This window comes from Centruroides sculpturatus, unplaced genomic scaffold (genome assembly GCF_000671375.1).
Source record: "Centruroides sculpturatus isolate CEXI.00-Female unplaced genomic scaffold, Cexi_2.0 scaffold655, whole genome shotgun sequence".
Taxonomy (NCBI): Eukaryota; Metazoa; Arthropoda; class Arachnida; order Scorpiones; family Buthidae; genus Centruroides; species Centruroides sculpturatus.
In genome coordinates, this window is record NW_019385008.1 from 213,525 (window position 1) to 238,347 (window position 24,823).

A 24,823-nucleotide genomic window follows, 5' to 3' on the forward strand; every position below is an offset into this window, starting at 1 on the left:
TCTACAGCACAAATGAACGGATTGAGAAATGGCGATATCGGTAGGAATTAGATATAGTGCATAGAGATATTCTTATAATAAATTAAGGGGAACATATGCAATCGGTTATCAAACGTTTTCCAATTAAATCTTAAGTAGAGCGTGCAGATGATTTTGTCTTTACCTTGCTTAATTTACCAATTGCAATTTCCGTAACAAATACTACAAGACCAACAGCATACCCTGTAAACAATACATAAAATACACCTTCAAGATCTTCGAATTTCAGGAATATTTCTTCATCGTCATCATTTTTTGCGTAGAATTCGTAATATCTTCGATCTTCCTCTAGAATATCAGCTTGTATTTTTGCTGGAATACCACTTTGTTGAAGAATAACGATCCTAAAGTAAATATATACTGTAAGCTGACGGAATAATTTAAATATTTGGCAATAAATGATGTATTAGAATTATGTTTTTACTTACATTCTGACGATTTCTTCAGCGTGATTGAACCTCACCAAATTAAATCGAACGTAACGAAAGTTAAGGAAAATGGTATCTGGAGATAAATAGAATTTTTCCTTTCCGCATTTCATCATTTTTAACTCCAAGAGGAATTTTTGTCCAAGAGCAGCTTCGGTTCCATTGAGTACTTTGTAAATTGGACCGTCATGATAATGCAATTTGATGCTTTCTGGAGAGTTCATAAAAATATTATCGGAAATCGTTCGTATCATTTCGTTGTTTTCTGCTAATCTTTCTGAATCCTGAAAAAAACAATAATGTTTAAAAAACTCGTAATTCCGGTTAATCACGTCTTCATTGAGTCTATAACTAATAATATTATTAAAATTCTAGCAACGAGTTGCTTAACTTTGCCGGCAACATTTAATGGAGTCATCTGCTATTATATTTTATTAAAACATTTTTTATTTGGTAAGTTGAAATTGAAAACTTTTACCAGATTTTCTGTACCAAGAAACCTTTTTTTTTTCCTTGGTAAGAATTCATATAGAGAAGAAACCCTTTGGGTTTTTCTCCTACGTGTTAAATAAATATTTGCCCTAGGGCGGAGCGCGAATAAATTGTACTCGGGGTCTATACATTTTTAAATAATTTCTTTTTATATGCAGAATGTCCGATTCCGAATTTGAATGCTCTGATTTATCAGGAAGCGAATCTGAAGAGAGCGTCACAAGCGGTAGCGATCTAGAATATAGTGACAATTTTGATGGAAACATCGATTCTTCAAAGGAATGGTGCGAGATAAACACAGAAAATCCTCCTCCCCCTCCTCCACGCTTTCGTTTTCTGGCAACTCCTGGGTGTACTTTTACTCTAAATGATATGTTCGATCCGTTAGAATATTTCAGATTATTTTTTGATATTAAGTTAATTAATATTATTGTTAAAGAAACTAACCGTTATGCGATGCAACAACCAAAAAGAACCAGAAAGCATTGGGATTCCATTACAACAGAAGATATTTATGTATTTCTCACAATTTGTATAATTCAGGGAATTATCCATAAACCGGAGGAGAGGATGTACTGGAACACGAATGAAATATTTCTCACGCCAATTTTTAGTAAATTGATGCCAAGAAACAGATTTTTACAAATAAATAAAAATTTACATTTCAACAATAATGACAATTACGATTCGACAACCAATCCCGATTCGAAAATAAATAAAATTTGGTCAATAGTAGCAAATTTAAATAAAAAATTTTCACATCTTTATGTACCAGAAAGAGATATATCAGTAGACGAGAGTCTTATGCTTTACAAGGGTCGTCTTTCGTGGAAACAGTACATTCCACTGAAACGGTCTCGTTTCGGAGTGAAATTCTTTATGCTATGTGAATCTGCATCCGGCTACTTGTACAATTTTATAATTTACACCGGAAAAGGTACTAGTTTTAATGAAAAATACCAAGAAATGCNAATTAAAACTTTTACATTCCGTTATTTTTATTCCAAGTATCCGTCTCACGCGAATACTACGAACACAATTAATGTTAAATTATAATTTGTTTTATACACATCGTACTTTTCGTAAATATAAATAACGCAGACATGGATGGGTGGGTGTTCAGATATTTGTTACAATAGATCATATGGGTGTGAAGAGTTCGCAATAAACTGTTTTATTAATAGTATAATGTCAACTCTTAGAAAACAGGATCATTTTTATATCCGGAGAGTTGAATAGCAAACCGTACTCTTTATGTCTTTAATAATTAAGTAATAAAATAATTATATAAATATTGAGTTGAATACTAAATAAATTTTGAAAATTGTTAAGAAAAGTATATGTAGATTTTTATAATAAACAGAATAATAACGAAATATTACAATAAGAGGATAAGGCTTGATCAATGATACGGCTTTCCCTAAAGGTCTTGCTGCTCGGATTAAGAAGTGAGTAGATGCATCAAATATTGGAGAAGAATATCCAACAAATTTTTTCCTACTAGTGTAGTAAGAAAACGAAATTCCCAACTAAAATTAAAAAAAGAAAATTTTTCAATATTTATAAGAATTAAAATGATTTACTTATTTATAAAACGTGCAATACGAACCATGTCAGAGGAGCGACCATCAAAGAATCTATAAAAAAAACAACAGTTATTACGATTGATATGCTTTGTGCAGTATTTCAATAAAAAAATAGAATCTTACTTTACTCCAAGAGAGTTTCCTAGAAAATCCTGATATTCTAACAAGGGTGACTTCTTATTCACATTGGTGAAACCCCACTAACGTGATAAAAGTATTAAAAAATAAAAGTTTATTTCTATATTTCAAATGAATATTTTATTTTCTTTTTAAAATTTTGCTACATTGCTTTATTTGTTAACGTGAGTTACAGTCAAACGTTACCATGCTAACCACAGTTGCGCTCGTTAGACCAGAGTGACCGGTATTGAGATCAACTAACTTATCTGAGAGAACACTGATGTCATTCGTTCTATCTATGAAATATTCAGATAAAGATCGTATTTGACCAGAACCTTTAGCGTTGTCGCGTAGCCATTAAAGTACGCTGTTATGAAAGAACAACAAATATAATTAGACACCAATAAATGGTGTCTAATTACATTTGTTATTCTTTCAAAACAGCGTAACTTACTCGTGTTGGACAACATTCCCCATAACATTTGTATCTATGCTGATAAATTCGAGTAAATGTCAAAATTGTTTATTAATTATTTAGCAATGGTAATGTAATTGCTGTTCACTTTACAGGCGATCATCGATAGAAGAATAAACGGAATGCAATTATTATATCGAAATAATGCAATCTTCTTCTTTGCTAACATTTTGTATTCACGGTATCGAAGATCAAGATCTTAATGTGAAATCATTGACATAAAACATGATTCTTGGTCTTAGTCAGACGTTTGAAAACTGTTATTCAGGTCTACCACTCATGCATGATACTGAGTATTTTGGTCAGATATATGCAGTCGGTTTGATCTTGCCATTACAGTCGCACGTGCTATTGCAAGCCTGTCATAAGCATAAGTAAACGTTCTGTTTGTACCCAAAGCAAAGCTAAATTAACAAATAAAAACTGAAAATCAAGAAGCTTTGTTAATCTACTCAATACGAGAAGAGCCGTTTATAACCAAAATATAATTTTGAAATTAATTACTTAACACGCTTACTGAACGCGTCAAGATACGAAGAAATACTTACTTTATCACGTGCCACATACATAGCTTTTCCTTTTAAACTCTCGAATTTATACATCTTCGTAACATTGTATTCATTACAAATAAATGAATTCTCCGTATTACACTGAAAAATATTCAAGACATATTAAGTTAAGATTTACATACAAATCTATACTATATAGAGTGTTATTAGCCTATATTTCGTATCTGCGTTTACTTGGTGGCTGCATGATAAATTATTACTTTACCATTGTGGACTTCCAGATTTGAATTCAGTTCATATTTCCGTGTCTTGATAGATGTACTTTGGGGGACTCGTTCTCTATCCCTCAACCATTCCGATGAATCTTACCATAAGCTATCCTATTTCTGTAGTAAGCACAACTGTAGCCGGATGTAGCCGGAACTTTTAGTCTTACTTATATATTTTCGATAAGAATGAGTATTTCTTATTTGCATTATACGTTGTGATAAGTATTAATACTACTTTGCATGCGATCGAACTTTACCAAATGGGATGTAACCTTTCGCTTTTGGAAGTTTCTAAATAATTTATTTTTTAATTTTAAACGAGAGGAAATTCCAGAGTTTTCTGAAATTTGCTTCCTCATCAAAGCAATAGACAGGGGCAATAGGTCACAGGCACAAGACCGAGGAAGACACAGAAATAAAATCTTGGTTAGGACATATAGAAAGCTAGTTATGGCACTGCAAGTGTTTGTGTAATTGTAAATATCCGCGCAATTCATTGTCGAATCGCTGTTGTAAAATCAAATATTAAAAACGAATTTCAATGTTCATACCGAAAAGTATTGCATAGGCTTAATGATTAATAAACGCAATCATTAATATATTACAATGTTTATAAACGGCTGCAGTTACTTTTATTCTGGAAGGCTTGACTCCAATCCGTCTTGACAGATTATTCACCCATAGGTGCTTGCCCGCTCTATAGAGGGTTGCTAGTGTAGGAAATGAATACGGAACTATGTCTTGAACTACTATCGATAATAATTATATTATCTGCACCAGTGTTTAACTTGGATGCCACACTGCAACATTGTCTTGGGATGATTGCTGTTCTGATCTTTCAATATTGCGTAGCATTCAAACACTATAGAAAAGAAATATTCCTATGTTTTTAATTTTCTACTCGAAAGAATATGTTATATCAATTTAATACAACTGATCAATTTTTAAACTTTTTTTGCCCTGTGGGCACTAAGAAGGCGGCATTTTAGCAAGCCCATTATAAGTTCGGCCAGGCCCACAATGAGGCGGTTGGGTGATCATTGTAATAAAAAAATGCAATAATTTAAAATTCGTTTTTAATTAGAGGAAGACATTATGGACATAATTAAAGTATCTTTATTCAACGCCGTAAGTAGGAATATGTAGCAGTCGAAACACAACCAAATTTTGAACGCTGATATCACGAGGCAAGTGGAAGAATTTCCTGCAAGAGTAAACCTTAATTTAAAACTTATTAACAACTTGGGCATTGTGTCACATGCACAATGCCCAAGTGCAACAGGCAAGTTCTGAGTATAAAATTGCCCGCGACAAGTGGAAAGGCATTCAACTATGGTTGTGACTTTGCAGGTACAGGCGAACAAATGTTTTTCTATGTTCAATTTCATTGCTTATTTCGGTTAGTTTACCGTTTTGTGTTACTGTTACCTATTACAGAGCCACAAGTTAAATACTCAGTGAAAGTAATTTTTCCACAAGACGTACGTTCTATGTCCTGAAACATTACAATACAAAATTGGAACTGTTACGATCCCAAAATGTCGAAAAAGGAAACTTTAGTTATAATCATCCTGCATTTTTAACATTGTAAAATAATTACAGTCGACCCCCCTATAACACGGTAGATACGTTTCGTTCTATATGAATCCATTTTGTACGAGTCCTTGCCAATCACAGCCCGGCACGTATGCACTTTACGGACTACAGCTATTTGAAAGGTTTTCTTCCATAAAATTAATCGATTCCTAGACTAATTCGACTCAACATTTCCAAAATACGCATAATTTTTTGGGAATAATCCGTATAAACTATGCTATAAACAAAAATTTGTAGGATTACTTACCGAGTGTGAACCGTTCGACCTCACCATTGCTCAAGCTTGTTTTCGTCGCGGAGCAGCGCACCAAACGGTACCGCGATTTCTGATAAGTTATTTTTCTGCGAAAAATTCGTTGAACTTTGGAGACATTACTAATAGAAATATTTTTCATGGCCGTTGAATAAGAAATGTTTCTTTCACAAGAAATGTATAAAATTAGTGCTGTATTAGACTTACGGTACCTAATTTACATACTGTACAGACGATAGTAAACTCAACTTACTCGCCTAAACTTTCCGTAGCGTGGCGCAGGACGGCGGAAAGTATATATATACAGTAAATAGAATAAAGTTACAATAAATTAAGTTAATATATAATTATATGTACATTACCTAATTTACATACAATTTATACCTAATACTGTACAGACGATAGTAAACTGAATTTACCCGCCTAAACTCTCTGTAGCGTGGCGCAGGACGGCGGAAAGTAGTTCGGCTGCCCGATGACGTTTTACCGAATTATAGGAGTTTTTTTACCAGGTTTGTACGGATACCGTCGCAATTTTTTCGCCGTCATATAGGAATCGGAATTATAGAAACCCGTGTTATAGGGGGTCGACTGTATATCAATATTAGATAATAATTCGCCAATAAAATAACAGGTAAATCCAAGAAAGCGTATGATAATTATAAACAATATTTGCTTACTATTTGTATGAACGTTTCTTCAATATTTACGATAGAAGTATTTTTCAAAAGTTCACTAAATGCGAATCGACGATTTCCAGACGTGTAAAAGAATGTAATCTGTGTATTTATGTACAAGTTATCTTCAATGTACGCTTTCACAATGAATCCCTTTTGAATGATTCTACTCGGCAGTTCCTCTAAAATATATAAATTATTCATTAAAGTTATTAAACAAAAATTTTGAATAAATGCCTGTCAACAGTGATCATAATAAAGAAATTATTACCTATGGAAATAATTCAGCATTGTAATTTTATTTGAGTTTATCGTGTACAGTAATTTTTTGATAGAAACGAGATAACCATATGAATTTATAGTTATATTTTAGTATACAGTACTTTGAATTATTCTATTAAACCCATTTAAAACGAACGTATCGTATACGGTTAGAATTTACTTTCAAGATCATGTTCGTACAGACCATGCTTGAAGATTTTTGAGAATCCGAGATTATCTTCCTTATCTCGAATAAATGTTCACGGATTTCTTTCATGCAATCCGGAAGTATTTCTTATTGATCTTGTATTGTTTGTCAAAACGCTTGTAATCTTCATCTTCTTTTCCAGCATTTTGGTATGTATCTTTTAATTCTGGATTTGCATTTTTCTACACATTCCCTAACCTCTGGTATCGTTTCACTACTTTATGAATGATGTCAGATGGTACGATCTGCTTCTGGAAGTGTTTGACAATCTTCTTCCTGTTGTAGCTATTGTCTTGGAGAAACTTGAACATTTCATGCGTTTAAAACTAGAATCTTGCTTCCTTCATTTTGCAACTTCTTTCTCTATGGCAATTATGATATTTAAAGAAACCCCTTTTTTAAAGTTTTGAATTTCTTGTTTACATTTCATTGATTAACAACTTACGTTCAAATGTTTTGGTTAGATTTAAATATTATCTATTAGTTTATTTCACAAAATTCAAGTCAATTGTATAGTCTTGTGGACACTAAGAGTAAAAAATTCAGTAACGTAAACGTTACTGAATTTTTTAGCTATGTGTAAACTTATGAATAAATTTCGATAGTAAGTCTCGAGATTACTATCAGAGCATCGTCCATTTGATAGTAGTAAAGGATCTCAGTAAACTCTTGGATACTCCAATAAAACAGAGATAAATTTCAGTTTTCTCTATATCGGAAAAAATAATTGGGACTTAACACTATTGTGAAATGAATGATCGTAAAGGTTTAACATTTCTTGTGAAGAATATAATAAGAGTACAAATACTACAAGAAATTGCTGACGTAGGCAACGAGTGTAACGTAATACAGGAATTTTGTGAGGATGTCAGCAGAGCAGTTGAAAATTTTAAGTAATTTAATTGGCTCACAGATTATCAAACGAAATACGAAATTAACAAATGAAATTTCTGCAAAAGGTAGGTTTGTATATACAATGTTTTTCTTTTTTATATTTTGAAACAATTCAAAAGGAATTAATTTAAATTTATAATGTAAATTAATCTTTAGTATTACAGTAAAACTACTCACTTTCGAAATCTGTGGGATTTTTATAAGTCAGTTTACCGTAAGTTATCAAAATGTAGCATAATTCCAGCATTAGCATCATCTTGAATGTAGTTCTACAATAAATAAATACATATGTAACATGAATAAAAAAAAATATAAATTAAATCTTAATGAAATTTGTATTATTTGATTGTATTCTTGGCATAATTTTTTATAGTGACAGCCGAGTGCAGAGATTCTAAACGGATTTGCATGATACTCTGGGAAATCCGGAATCAATTGTGGTTGTGTTCTCAAAAATTTTATGAAAATTAGAGGAATTAGCAGTGGCGACAGATAATTGTGGTTGAAATTAACAATACGTTATCAAAGAAGTTTGCTCGAAGTACGCGATATATGTTGTTATTTAACGTGCATTCTAATCATCTGTTTACATTTGAAATGGCAGCTGAAAAGATTGTGATAAACAATGTAAGAAACATTAGTTTCACATGGCACTGTTCTGTTAGAACATATTGCACATGGATGGCAGAAATTGACTGATTGTGTAATGAAAGTTGTGCAGAATACGAAACGCAATGAACAAATGTAATGATTATAAGTAAAAACAAAAGAAAAGAGGGAATGTTTACACGTTTAAAAACTATACTATGAAATGTTTTCTTAGAGTTTAATTTCGGGCATACATTAAATGAATGGTATCATCCTTCTTGTGATATAATATATTGCTGTGTATGTGGGAACATGATTTTTTTCACCCTCTTTGAAAACTTAATTACTTCTGTCTTTGGTCGAAAAATTTCTGAAATTTTGCGTAGTGGTTGGTTTATTAGGAAATTGATGCTATTAAATTTTAGTGCTTAATTGATTAATGGTCGAAAGGTAGAGAGATAAATGGAGTTTTGTGTCTTTTCAGTGTGGTCAGATTTATTGATGATTTTACTTGTTATTAGCATTTACAATTTATTTTTTTATATAAATTCATCTTTAACATCAAATTAATGCTTTTGCCATTTTATAATAGTTAAAAATATAAAAAAGTTCTTTCCATGTATTATGATAACAGATAGCTCCACCAAAACTTCAAATGTAGTGGGAAAGTTGAGCAACTCGTTGTTGGTTTCTTTCATAATTATATTTTAAAATAAATTTATGAATAAAATATAATAAAACTTACCAGTTTTTAAGAAACAAATCCAATTTGAAAATTTAACTTTTCCACTATGTTCCCAGCTCTTTCCTGTTACCTGAGTGTTTCAAGTAAATATTGTGCATGTAGTGACATAAATTAGAGTTTGTCACATCTCTATGACAACACAACGGTTCATTAAAGTTACTAATAAGCCAATAAACAATCGAACATATATATAAAAAATTTCAAAAAATATTTATGAAATATATAGCAGTAAACTGATTAAGTAGCGTAAATCAGGGTTAGATGATGAACACGTGTAATTACTGTAGCCTATAAAGTAAACGTTAGCACCAGGTGTATATATCATACATTGTGTTAGCTGTAAACTATTTTTGCTGTATGTGGTGTTACGTACAATTTTTGTACAAATAGGTGAATAAATGTAATACTTCTGTTTCGCATGTGAAGAACTTTTTACACATGTTTGTGTTCACTGTACCTCGAAAATCTTCAGTTTTGATGCAACAGCGGACGACTTTTTTTTATTGCATAAGTAGTAGTTATTCGATACAATTTGGGGTAACTTTTTAAGGAATATGATTCGTTTTAATTTTCTTTTCTGAATTTATTTAATTTTTCTATCATATCACCAAGAACCAACATAATGTGTTTGTATTCTAAAAAACTCTATATTAGGATATATATTTTTACTTTTTATACGTGTAAAATTACCACACATTTTAATAGAAGTTACAACTGTAGAGGTTGCAATATTGATAAAAAAATATACAACAATATTGATTAACATATTTTTTTAGTACATTTCTAAAAAGTATTTCTTAATTACAATTAATACAATTACATTTTATCGCACAATGGTATTGTTATCTTATAACTTAAAACAAAAAGATATACATTCATATATTTTATTTTGTGGTCATTTTAATGATGCCAATTTATTCCTTGCTTGTTTTAGGCACAGATATCTTTTATTGCAAATACTGTGTATTAATTAAGTAAGTTTAAAATTTTCTAGCCTGTTGCATAATACTAAATATTTATATAGAAAGGATGATGATATACTAGAATGTATAAGAATTAAGAGTAAAAGGTATAATGATTAAATGATATTACAACTATCCCATTATCTAAAATAGGAAGAAGGATATTTTGTTCTGAAGATACGTTAAAAAATTTTTTGTCTGTTTTTTTTTTATTTTAATTGTTGAAAATATATGAATAAGTTTTCGGTTTTAATGAACAAAATTCAATTATTGGTTTTGATAAAGTTTCATCTTAAAAATATTCTAATTTATTTATGTTTGTTACATTATACAGGGTGGGCAACGGAAAAGTAGCCTGCCTGTTGTAAATATAAAGACACGAAGAATGAGACATGAAGAATTTACATTTTTTACTGTATTTATTTTAAAATATTTTATATGTAATTTTTAAAACTATTATTTATTAATTTAAAAACAGATTTATCAAAATCATTTGCGGATTGCGGATTTCTTTTTTTGATTAAAAAAAATACATTTTTTATGAGCCATGCATCATCATTTTAATCAATATTCGTTATCACTGTGGCATAATTGGCTATATTGATCGTAACTATATCAACCAAATAAAAGAAATATACATATATAATTTTCTGTTATAATTATTTTATAAAATAATAAAAGATTGAAACAAATAAGAATTTATATCTTGATCAAAAAATATTTAACTTGAATTAAATGTAAAAAAAGAAATCGTTAAAATTTATTATGGTATGGCCTGAATAAGACAAATGTAAAAATAATTTAACTAAACGTGATTATTATTATTCAAGGTGAAGCCCAACTGTACTTATGGGCTAAATATGAAAAGATGATGAAATGATGAGTATGAGAGAGGTGAGAAAGATGACAGATCTAAGTAAGATACTAAAGTGATATGGTAAATCATGAAGTATCGTATTTTCGCGGAATGACCGACATGCCACATAAAATCAGAGGAGAGCGGGATGCNGGCAAAAAGCTTAATTTTGAAAGTAAAGATGAGTTTTGTAAAAAGTTTTAAATGATGATAACCAGTAAAATCGTCATTAAGTCTGATCTTACTGGCGATACTCACGACAGTCTTTATCTCCCCATCCCTGGATCTTTAATCACAAAAATTTTATTGCATCAATCCCTATAATAAACAAACTTTCCTGCAAAATTTCGGAAATTTTCCACAAAAATCGCAGGAATAATTAAGCTTCTTAGTGTATGTGGAAGACGATTTTGTTTATCCTGTTTGATAAACAAATTCGAGTCGCACACACACACACTAACAATCATACATATAGAAAAACAACCCGAAATTTTTTTCTCTTTCTGGACATTTCAAACTGTCATAACTCCAATAATGTAAAATTCTTGAAAAGGGTCATGTTTTGACCGATCTCAACACTTTCCTCTGTTATATATAAAAGACACGAAAGTAAAAGCGATGTTTTAATAACATGAAAATACAACCTTACGAACCTTATAAACGTGAAAAATATCCATTTCTTCACTACCGGCATATATTGTGACGTTGAACTTTCCTTCTTTTATTGCTTGTGTCAATTCCATGAAATTCTGAGGAATAAATTCACTGCCTGGATTAACCATGAAAGAAGGAAGAATTCCAAGATATCCAGTGGTGAATATAAAAGTAGTTAAAATCCAGCAACTTATCATAATGCGAAAAGTGTAAGTGGTTCTGTGGTCAATAACCGAGTCTATAATTTATAAATGAAATTAATAAATTTAGTTTAATTAACTTAAAATTACAAATTACTGGAATTGGTAACAAACAACAGGAAGACACGGGAGATTATATACACCTGCAATTTTGAAATTGCAAGTGTATTCAGTCTCCGGTTTGCTTGTCTGTCCTTTGTTAACCTCGAAAACGGAGGTAGATAGATGAAAATCGTTTACAGCGTCAGTCTGTGGTTCTTTAAACCTACACTTTTCTGTGGGAAAGTATTATGAGCATTTTTATTTGTAGTCTATCCTGGAAATGTTCGGGTCCATTCGTTATAACGCGGCAATTTCATTGTATGCTTGTCCAATCCATAATGAATATGAAATAAAGTCTGTTTACTGACCACAAAAGAAGAAATGAGGTAAATCGAAGTCATTCAGTAAGGAAACAATATGCAGTCATCTACCTAACTCTGTTTCGGAAAAAATTTTACTCACGACTTCCGGATGGACGTAATATTAATTCAAATTGTTTTTCAGGTTAAGACAAAGAGTTCATGTATAGTTAATAGGGTAGCTTTCTTAGGGTCTGAAGCCCTAAAAAAATTGATTTTCTTGTCTCGTGATTAATGAAGTACATACCGCCTGACGATTGTAAATGTTTAGGTATGCAATTTGAAAATTGCAGCCCAATAGAATTTAAGTAAACTCACCTTGTCGAAGAAGGTTTCTTATAAAAATCCATGTTAAATCAAAAATTGTCAAAGTTTGCACTCCCTTAACTTCATTTTCTTTGTTCATTATTCCATACATAATTATCAAAGTTACAGGAAACATTGTTAAGAAGCAGAGCCAAACCTGTAACATATACAAATGAACTTTCTTTTTATGTAAGCTTTAATTATGATTTCCTTAAAAATAAATAATTAATTCAACAAGACTATTAATATACGAAATGTATCATTTGCATTTAGTTACACGAAAATTTATTTTGTATTAAGTATAAATTGTTTTTGAGATTTTATCTGATATCAGAAGGATTAGAAGTTACTTTCGAGTAGAAAGTAATTAATTAGAATAAAAGTATTTTTTCGTACAATCCGCAAAATCTATGTAAAGAAAGCGAAAGTTGGGCATTTGATTTGTTTTTGAAAGACCTTTTGTAAGTTGTATGCAGTGGTACAATAGAAAGATACCAGTTATGTTGACGAAATACTAATTTCAGTGGTTTTCTCCATTCGGCCTTTGATGAGCGGCAACGTGTTTAGATTCTTATACTTCAAATACTTCACAATATTTCTGGGGTAAAATAAAATATAATAAAATTATTGCTATTATAGATTGCACGTTTGTTCCTGGAGATGTGTGTATATGTGTAGAAATAAGCATAAGAAAATGTCACATATTAATAAATAAAGCATAATTTCATCTATGACGCGTGATCAACATTCGGCAAATGATAAAAGATTAACGTCACACTACGAAAAACCGAAAGTCTCACTATTATTGCTCTCTCTCTTCCAAGATTTTTTAGAAGATTTCAAGTACTTACGTCATAATTTGAATTTTAGTTATGTAGATTTTTGAGTACGAAATTCGTTGAAGACTGCATATATTCTGAGTAATTATCTATTATTTATTTTCCTAATAACCCTTGTGCTTACTGTTGTTTGATACGTAAATAATTACTATTTCCGTCGGTAATAAAGGCGCATTTCCAGTTCGGGTATAGTGCAGTTCCGGTATATTAACTCTGAAAATTTACTTTTTTGCCGTTTAGTGCAATTTTTCAATTAAAACTTTTACATTCCGTTATTTTTATTCCAAGTATCCGTCTCACGCGAATACTACGAACACAATTAATGTTAAATTATAATTTGTTTTATACACATCGTACTTTTCGTAAATATAAATAACGCAGACATGGATGGGTGGGTGTTCAGATATTTGTTACAATAGATCATATGGGTGTGAAGAGTTCGCAATAAACTGTTTTATTAATAGTATAATGTCAACTCTTAGAAAACAGGATCATTTTTATATCCGGAGAGTTGAATAGCAAACCGTACTCTTTATGTCTTTAATAATTAAGTAATAAAATAATTATATAAATATTGAGTTGAATACTAAATAAATTTTGAAAATTGTTAAGAAAAGTATATGTAGATTTTTATAATAAACAGAATAATAACGAAATATTACAATAAGAGGATAAGGCTTGATCAATGATACGGCTTTCCCTAAAGGTCTTGCTGCTCGGATTAAGAAGTGAGTAGATGCATCAAATATTGGAGAAGAATATCCAACAAATTTTTTCCTACTAGTGTAGTAAGAAAACGAAATTCCCAACTAAAATTAAAAAAAGAAAATTTTTCAATATTTATAAGAATTAAAATGATTTACTTATTTATAAAACGTGCAATACGAACCATGTCAGAGGAGCGACCATCGAAGAATCTATAAAAAAAACAACAGTTATTACGATTGATATGCTTTGTGCAGTATTTCAATAAAAAAATAGAATCTTACTTTACTCCAAGAGAGTTTCCTAGAAAATCCTGATATTCTAACAAGGGTGACTTCTTATTCACATTGGTGAAACCCCACTAACGTGATAAAAGTATTAAAAAATAAAAGTTTATTTCTATATTTCAAATGAATATTTTATTTTCTTTTTAAAATTTTGCTACATTGCTTTATTTGTTAACGTGAGTTACAGTCAAACGTTACCATGCTAACCACAGTTGCGCTCGTTAGACCAGAGTGACCGGTATTGAGATCAACTAACTTATCTGAGAGAACACTGATGTCATTCGTTCTATCTANGCATCATCATTTTAATCAATATTCGTTATCACTGTGGCATAATTGGCTATATTGATCGTAACTATATCAACCAAATAAAAGAAATATACATATATAATTTTCTGTTATAATTATTTTATAAAATAATAAAAGATTGAAACAAATAAGAATTTATATCTTGATCAAAAAATATTTAACTTGAATTAAATGTAAAAAAAGAAATCGTTAAAATTTATTATGGTATGGCCTGAATAAGACAAATGTAAAAATAATTTAACTAAACGTGATTATTATTATTCAAGGTGAAGCCCAACTGTACTTATGGGCTAAATATGAAAAGATGATGAAATGATGAGTATGAGAGAGGTGAGAAAGATGACAGATCTAAGTAAGATACTAAAGTGATATGGTAAATCATGAAGTATCGTATTTTCGCGGAATGACCGACATGCCACATAAAATCAGAGGAGAGCGGGATGCCAGAAACCACAGGGTTACCGGCATGCCAGTTGAACTGCAACTAAAATAAATAATTATCTTGACCTAACAAAACTAATTGTTCATTAATTAATTAAACGTCAAAGAAAACATCGTTTCGAGAAAATAAAATATGAACATTGTAAACTGACTGACTTAAATTACGAAGAGTTTTCCTTTACAATAAGATAAAACAATTAATTAATAGGGTAGTAACAATAGTAGGTAGTGTGGGCTACACTGACCATCTACCCCAACCTTAAAACTAACACTTTTCTCTCAAATTTCAAACAAAGCCGATGGTAATGGATGTAAGTTGAGATAATCTACTGCGAGTTTCTTAAATTTAATATGTTTATTTTTACTTTTTTGAATAAAATAACAACAAAATTCATATAAAAATGCACTTTCAGAATACCACGAGTATTTTATATCGTTTATAAAATAGACAAAATGTAAAAATTAAATATATAGCCGTAGACTTTGACGTAACGATAACAGTTTTACAGTTTTAAAATAAAAACGCGTTTGTTTTTAATGCGCCCTTAAAAGAGGGATGCAGAATATAACCTTACTTAAACTGTCATGCTGGCATTCTCCCGAAATAAACTGGATGTCGGTTATTACTGAACAAAAATATTCGATTTCATGGTCCCCCCAGATAGACCGGCATGCAAGTCATTCCGATAAAATACGGTAAAAAATAATATAAAATTTATTGAAAAAATGAATAATAATGCACCTGGTGAACGGCGAAAAACAAATTTAACTCCAACTATTACTCGAACTTCCCAATCCTATCTTATTTTTTCATTTTATTCAGTTTGTTTTTACTAGTAAATTGACAAAAACACTAGCCTGTGGGTTCTCTTAATACAATATTTACGAATTTTCTTTATTATTTCGTGTTTTATTAAATTACTAGTGCATTTAAATGTGCTAGTTTTATTTTAAACGATGTGCATTTGCTGTTTCAAATTTATCGAAACGGGTAGCGTTTAAGGTCTGAAAATGAATGAGTTCGCTTTTCGTTATTTCTAATACATGTGAAAAATTGATTCTGCATCTGTACAAATAGTTACGTGTATAAAGCGCATCTATTAACTTGTAGTACACCAGAAAGTTATCGATTTTTCACATGCAACATATTGATTCAATACACTCAACTAATGTCCACTGCTTTTTATAGGCACTTAGAACGCACTTTTCCATGTTAATTTTACAATAAAACATCGTTTTAATGTAGTTAGACATTTATTTTTACTAGCTGTGTTACACGTCGTTGACAAGAAATATTATTTCAGAAAATTATATTTTCTGAAATATAATTTTCTGAATATTCTTAAACTTATCTAAAGAAGTCATCCCTTAGACGACAGTGAGCTGATCTTACAATCGAGTGTCAAGTAAGTGGCATTGTCAAAGACTACATCCCTGACTTCTCACATATTGGTTGGTCAGGAGTGGGGTTAATTTTAATTAATTCATGTAAAAATACATGACCATCAGTAGTTGGCCGGTAGGATGGTTGTTCTGTCCTTTTATTGGAACTATTTAGCATGAATACCAATTTTGCGGATATGCCCTTTAGGCATTGTTTCCAAAGCTATTTTGATTTCCCTTACATATGGGTTGCATTCGTGCATCATTATCTGCAAATTACTTACTAAGTTGGACTTTAAACTTAGAAATTGAGCCGTTCTTTGACATAACTGAAATTGATAATTTGCAACAAAAAATATTTGAGGATACTTGGCATCTTCATCTTGTGCAGAAGGTAAACAACATATTTAATGATATATATGTCCTTGAATTTCGAATGTTGGCATGAAATTGGCAGTGTTTTCCAAAACTTGTAATTTGGAAGGCACTATTGTAAGCCCTAATGTTCTTTAATTTAAAAAATGTTCAGTGTCAGCATGAGTCTCATTTAATAGTGATAAAAGCGGTTCAGGGGGAGAAAAAAAACAACATTTAATTTAACTTCGCCAGAAGAGCAGCACATCCCATGTGATTCATTCTTCCACTTCAAAGCACTGCAATATGAAAATACTTTAACCATAGATCCAATATTAGCTGATGAATAGTCTAAAGTAGTGTCATGAATGAAAACACTTTGAAGATTTTTGCGCGAAGGAATCATCACACAATACGCATTGTTTTTGCACTGTTTGCACCAACGAATCACAAACACAATACGTAACGGTTCAAAAACCCGCCATATGTATTGTACAGTACAGGTGCTATCAAGCATGATGACGTCTCTTTTTTTAATGCCTCGAAAAATTTGCAAGTTAACTAATTAGTTTTTAATGTATATTCAAATTCAAAGCCTTTGACCATGCTGCGACTCGAGACACATCTGCTAGAGAATCAAAGAACTCCGACATTCTCGGGCCTTTCGCATCCCCTGAAAAACTGGGCAACAATGGAATCATACCGCCTAATCTGCCTAACGTTATGGGATTACCAGCTAACGTGGCTCGCAGTGGTTTTTCTCTATGAGTTCCTTCTCGATCCCTATCCATAATCTAACTTAACTTAATTCTAGTTCTAATTTAAGTTAAATTTAAATCAAAATCAATTTACCACTTTAAATTCAACAACAAATATCAGGCCAACAAAATCTAATTATGGAGCTGCAACTCTTCCTCTGACCTTAATCCCGCCGTTTTGTCCTCTCCAGATTTAATTCTTACATGAAATAATTAAAACTAACCCCACTCTTGACCAACCAATATGTTAGAAGTCAGGGACGTAGTCTTTGACTATGCCGCTTACTTGACACGCGATCGTAAGATCAACTCACTGTCGTCTAAGGGATGACTTCTTTAGATAGGTTTAAGTATGACCAGTTGTTCTTGGAGAACCGCTGGTAGTTCCTCATGACACTAGTTAATCAATTTAATCCGCGGATTAACACGTGTATAATGAGGAATTACGCGTTGGAGGGACGTCGTACGTGGGGAGGACAGAGGCGTAGGTTTTCAATCATTGAAGAAATCATATTAAAATTAACAAACAAAATATTTAATAAAACAAAAAAAAAAATAAATCGAGGTTACAAATATATTAAGCTTCCTAATAAACGAGAGAGAGGGAGATTACAATTCTCGTAGGTTATACTACCTCAAGAGGATCTTTAATAATTAGTTTTCCCCGTTGTCTTCTCTTTTTTGAAGTGTCGAGAAAAATGTTCGTTTAAGCTCAGGTACTCCATCATCTAGTATTTTACTTCTTCAACTTGGGAATTTTCAGACGGCACTTGATAAAACGGCTTGCCGCTGGTAGAAATGACGATGGATCTTTCGTAGATTTTGGGTGCTGGCTGTTGGGAGGCTGAATGGAATACTTCCTTCTACATGAAGAAGATTTGGCGCACTCCCCGAACAATAAAAAAGAATCGCCTTTTTCATTGATGTCTTCCAATGAGAGTGTAGTATTTTCCCAGTGCTTTCATTCCCAAAGTGCTTTCATTCATGACATTACTTTAGACTATTTATCATCAGCTAATATTGGATCTACGGTCAAAGTATGTAAGTATTGCAGTGCTTTGAAGAAGAAGAATGAATCACATGGGATGTGCTGCTAGTCTGGCAAAGCTAAATTAGGTATTGTTTTTTTTTCTTCCCCTGAACCGCCTTTATCACTATTAAATGAGACTCATGCTGACACTAAACATTTCTTAAATTAAAGAATATTAGGGCTTACAACAGTGCTTTCCAAATTACAAGTTTTGGAAAACACTGCCAATCTCATGCCAACATTCGAAATTCAAGGACATATATATCATTTAATAGGTTGTTTACTTTCTGCACAAGATGAAGATGCCAAGTATCCTCAAATGTTTTTTGTTGCAGATTTTTAATTCCAGTTTGATCAAAGAACGGCTCAATTTCTAAGTTTAAAGTCCAACTTAGTAAGTAATTTGCAGATAATGATGCACGAATGCAACCCACATGTAAGGGAAATCAAAATAGCTTTGGAAACAATGCCTAAAGGGCATATCCGCAAAATTGGTATTCATGCTAAATAGTTCCAATTAAAAAAGACAGCAACTATTATACAGGCCAACTACAAATGAGGTATCTGTATTGTTGGTTGGACAGGAATGTGAAAAGCGAGGTATTATTCTACGTACAAGAAATCAGGGTTTGAGGCTTATTTCTGAAACTCTTCGAGCATATGCATCTACGATATCTCCTGATATTATCTTGTGAAAAAGATGGCTACCATTTTTCAATATATCACGTTGACTCTGAAACTGGAGAACGAAGAATTCCTAAAAAGAAAACCTCTGCCCTTCAATTAAATTATTATGTTATGAATGTAAGAAAAGGCAAACTAAACTCTTTACTTTCATTTCGGCAGTTATCCAAACAATTCTGAGATGTATGGGAAGAGAAAAACTGAAAGATTGGTGTACAAAAACACACCAAAAGGAGTTAAGGGTAGACAATTAAGTTCACCTGAAAGACGCACTAAAACATGGTGAAGTTATTGGGACATTTAGTAATTTTACTATCCACTTTTAAGGCCGGTCCACAGTACAAGCATTAGAGTACCCAGGATTCATTTTGTTATGTGCATAAATATTCTCGCCTGATTAAAATCAAAGAGTTGCAGAAGTAGACCTGAGATGCAGTTGCTATTTATATGGCCAACTCTATGTTGCATTCTCACGTGCTAGTAGCTGCAAATCTCTGTTCATTTATGCCCCTGATAAGTCAACACGAAATATTGTATATCACGATGTAATTCAATAAGTGTATTTAAAAAATATTCCAACTATTTATTAGGAATATAAAGAATGTGTAAGAAAATTCTTTGCATATATACTTTTAGGTAAGTAAATATAATTTCATGAAATAAGTATCTCCTGTCAATAACGGGTAACATGGCTAGTAAAAAATAAATGTCTAACTACATTAAAACGATGTTTTATTGCAATATTAACATAAAAAAGAGCGTTCTAAGTGCCTATGAAAAGCAATGGATATTAGTTGAGTGTATTGAATCAATATGTTGCATGTGAAAAATCGATAACTTTCTGGTGTACTAAAAGTTAATAGATGCGCTTTATACACGTAACTATTTGTACAGATGCAAAATCAATTTTTCACATGTATTAGAAATAACGAAAAGCGAATTCATTCATTTCCAGATCTTAAACGCTACCCGTTTTGATAAATTTGAAACAGCAAATGCACGTCGTTTAAAATAAAACTAGCACATTTAAATGCACTAGTAATTTAATAAAACACGAAAGAATAAAGAAAATATGTAAATATCGTATTAAGAGAATCCACAGGCTAGTGTTTTTGTCAATTTACTGGTAAGAAGAAACTAAATAAAATGAAAAAATAAGATAGGATTGGGAAGTTCGAGTAATAGTCGGAGTTAAATTTGTTTTTCAGGTGCATTATTATGCATTTTTCAATAAGTTTTATATTATTTTTACCGTATTTTATTGGAATGACTAGCATGCCGGTCTATCTGGGGAGACCATGAGATCGAATATTTTTGTACAGTAATAACCGACATCCAGTTTATTTCGGGGGAATGCCGGCATGACAGTTTAAGTAGGGTTATATTCTACAACCCTCTTTTAAGAGCGCATTAAAAAACGAACGCGTTTTTATTTTAAAACTGTAAAACTGTTATTGTTACATCAAAGTCTATGGCTATATATTTAATTTCTACATTTTGTCTATTTTATAAACGACATAAAATATTCGTGGAATTCCGAAAGTAAATTTTTTATATGAATTTTATTGTCATTTGATTCGAAAAAGTAAAAATAAACATATTAAGTTTAAGAAACTCGTAGTAAATTATCTCAACTTACACCCATTACCACCCGCTTTGTATGAAATTTGAGAGGAAACTGTTAGTTTTAAGGTTGGGTAGATGGTCAGTGTAGCCCACACTACCTACTATTAATACTACTACTATTAATTGTTAATTGTTTTATCCTATTGTAAAGGAAAACCCTTCCTAATTTAAGTCAATCAGTTTACAATGTTTATATTTTATTTTACTCGAAAGTATGTTTTCTTTGACGTTTAATTAATGAACAATTAGTTTTGTTAGATCTGATTAGTTATTTATATTAGTCGCAGTTCAACCAGCATGCCGCTATTCCCGTGGTTTCTGGCATGCTGCTCTTCTCTGATTTTATGCGTCATGCTGGTCATTCTGCAAAAATATACTTTCTGATTTAACATATTTGTTCAGTATCTTACTTAGATCTGTGGTACTTCTTCTCACCTCTCTCATACTCATCATTACATCATCTTTCCATATTTAGCCCATAAGTACAGTTGGGTTTTACCTTGAATAATAATAATCACGTTTAATTAAGTTATTTTTACATTTGTGTTATTCAGGCCATACCATAATAAATTTTAATGATAGCTTTTTTACATTTAATTCAAATTAAATATTTGTCTGTATATTAAATAAAATAAGAAAAGACAGAGAAATAGTAATAGTAACTATATCAACAAATATATATATTTGTTACGATCAATATAGCTAATTATGTCACAGTGATAACAAATATTGATTAATGTTGATGCATGGCTCATAAAATCACAAAAAATGTAGTTTTTTTTAATAAAAAAGGACAGGAATCGACAGATGATTTTGATAAGTATTTTTTAAATTAATGAATAATAGTTTTAAAAATTAAACATAAAACATTTTAAAATAAATATGGTAAAAATGTCAATTTATTATACACAGATACTGATTCACTAACGCTTCAAATTTATACAAATAATGTTTATGATGGCTTTAAATCATTTCCTAATATTTTTTATTTTAGGTTGTAAAAACTTTCAATCATGTAAAATATAAAGAAGTTTTATTCACTAAGAATTGTTATGAGATCAATAATACGGAATTAAATGTAAAAATCATGTAGTGACAACGTTATCTTCAGAACAAAATATTCCTCTCCTCATTTTAGGATAAAAATTTTATTAAGGAAAACGGTTTAGATGTAACATAATTTAATCATTATACTTTTTATTTTATTTTCTATAGATTCTGAAATATCATCATCCTTTAAATATGAATATTTAATATTATACAAGACATTATAAAATTCTAAAACTTTTTTAATACACAATGTTTGCAATAAAACATATATTTGCCTAATGCAGACAGAGAATAAAACAGCCTCATTCAAATGACCACAGAATAAAAGATATAAATGTAAATTTTTTGTAGTAAGTAATAAAATAACAATACTGTGAGTTAGTGGATTTTTAAGGGGATTTCAAAATTAATAATATTCGCTTTTTTTAAATGTAAACATCCCTGATAAAAAAACGGAGAATCAGATCGGATGTCATAAGCTGTAATAACAAGTCAGTGGGGAAGTTGACACTTAGCTGCCAAGAATACTTTGTCAACAGTTGAAGATCATGTGACCCCTTTCCCACGACAATGATATAAATGTGAGAGCTACCGCAATCGAACTGAAAGTTATAATTGGTGGTAGTGCCTCCTCGACTCCCGGACCTCCATGCAATGGACTTGATCCAATGAAAGGAGAAGACCTGGTTAGAAGACATTGAGGAATCCTACAGCGTCCATGCACGCCCAATTGTCGCATACTGCTCTCCATATTTATCCCTAGAGATATTTCGGACTAAACTTTAGAAATTCTCTCTCCAATACGCAGATTGGGCACGCGACATAGCTTACAGATTAGTCACAGATTTGGTGTAAATAATATAGCACATAATCGCATTATTCCCAGAACTTACATAGCCTCCTGTAATCTAGATTTAGTTATTCAATAAATGCTTTGTTTATTTGTTAAACCTGTTTCCTGTCATTTAGAACTGGACACCTGCCGACTTGCTTAACCCCCTCACCACTCGATTTAACCCATCCAAAAGAAGAAGTGGGTGGGTTTTACCAACTCCACATGTAAGTGGAAATTAGGGCACTGACCCCGTGCCCTTGTATTATCACAATACCATTGTGCGATAAAAATTTTATAAAATGTATTAAATAGGTAAATGTCTCTTTAATCCGAACAATTTTCGGTAGACTAATCCAAGTAAATTTAAAAAAAAACTAAATAAGATATGGTCTAGTAATGTAGATTTCGTCCTATAAAATTTATCTACAAGAGAAAGCGTGGAAGCAACATATGTTTCAGAGAATGGAATTTCACAAAAGAAATGTTGGAAACTTTCCTTATAAAGTCTGGAAAACTATGCAATGTATTTTTTTAATTCATCAAATGTTTTATGTGATATCATGTCAAAAGAGAATTAAAATGCCAAATTATCTGATTTTAATGCAATCGATATCAAAGCATCTATTATACTAATTGGTATTTTTAAATTTAGCGCTTTAAATCATCGGTAATGTTTCTTGTATTGTAAGGAACCAAGTCCGAGCATTATTTTTATTTACTTTTATTTTTGCTTTTTATTATATTTTGTTTGGGGCTTATGTTTTGTTAGGACGAAGGTTTCCTCACTATTTACCTTAGAAACTTAAAAGTAAAAGAGAAACCAACTCACCAACGAGAGAAAAGCGTCGTAGAAAAAACTCTCGCACACTTGCGCTCCCAAGCAGAAAAAAGTAAGCCGAGAAAAGGGGGGACCCCACAAGCACAAGTTAGCAACTCGCTAAACCTTAAAAGAATAAAACATCCCGAAAATTGTCAAAAAAAATAATGTAAAAGGTTAACGAGTATTGTCGGAAAATAGGCTGCCAGACAAACAGAAAAAAGTTTGTTAGCGAATAAGTATGTAAATGAGGGGAGTGATCGCAGTCAGAATTGTGACATTACCTCACAGTATAAACACCGAATCTCAAGTGAAGACAAGCGAGGTGAGCTTCGTAGTAGTAAACGAGAGAGAGGTGTCCAATAGGATAAAACTAGTTCCAAGGCGATTTTGAAGTTATTCGATTTGTGGATCGACGAATAGAGTAAGTCTTGAGAGTTGAAGAAATAGGTTTTTAGTATATTGAGGTGACGATTAGGATTTTTAATTCATAAGAATTATTCTATATAAGTTAAGTCTTTGAATTTTTGTCGAATTCTAAAGGGGAATAGACTAGTTAATTTAGGGGATAATAGATTAATTATATTTAAAGTGTTATTTACCATGAACTGTTGAGCTTCTATTTTTCTATCATAATCAGGAACAGTTCTTTTTAGCTGATTTTACTTTCTGCTCCAACGAGCCAAGCGTAGTTTTGAATTCCTTTATAATTCTGATGTATTAAACTTATTTCTGATTTTAAGATCAAAATTTGTTCGGTTATGGAATTGTAATAAGCCTGTATCAATTTAGACAGTTGCTGTAGGTTAGGTTTTGCAAAAGTATACCGTATACTATTTTATATAAAATATCGATAGCGGACACAGAATTTAAGACGTTACATTTGTCACCTACCAGTTGCTAGCAATATTAAGCTTCCTGTTAAAGGTTTTTTTTGGATCATTTTGAATTACATGTCAGGGAAGACTGCCAAAATTTGAAACAATTTCCCTGACAACTTTGTATAATGATACCAGACCTATTACATATAAAAAATATAAGGACATGGAGCAGTTATTACCTGATATACCTCCTGTGCATCATGAATATTTCAAAACACAGACACGTAAAGATCATAAATAAATAATAGCAATATCTTATGTTAAGTTTAACAATATATAAATATAATTAGCAGTAGTATTTTTTT

At 31.3% G+C, this 24,823-nt stretch overlaps 1 protein-coding gene and 1 long non-coding RNA gene across 2 annotated transcripts; one reads left to right on the forward strand and one right to left on the reverse strand.

Moving 5' to 3' along the window:
• The first annotated feature begins 935 nt into the window (after positions 1–935).
• On the forward strand, positions 936–2,015 carry LOC111633329 (piggyBac transposable element-derived protein 4-like). Its single transcript, XM_023377877.1, has one exon. The coding sequence runs from the start codon at positions 1,119–1,121 to the stop codon at positions 2,013–2,015; it is 897 nt and encodes a 298-aa protein (XP_023233645.1). The 5' UTR covers positions 936–1,118.
• A 4,598-nt stretch (positions 2,016–6,613) lies between these two features.
• LOC111633324 lies at positions 6,614–23,695 on the reverse strand. The gene is made up of 3 exons (XR_002758039.1): positions 23,650–23,695; positions 7,985–8,076; positions 6,614–6,626 (listed from the first exon to the last, which is right to left on the reverse strand). It is a non-coding gene; the product is annotated as an uncharacterized LOC111633324 (long non-coding RNA).
• Positions 23,696–24,823: the final 1,128 nt, after the last annotated feature.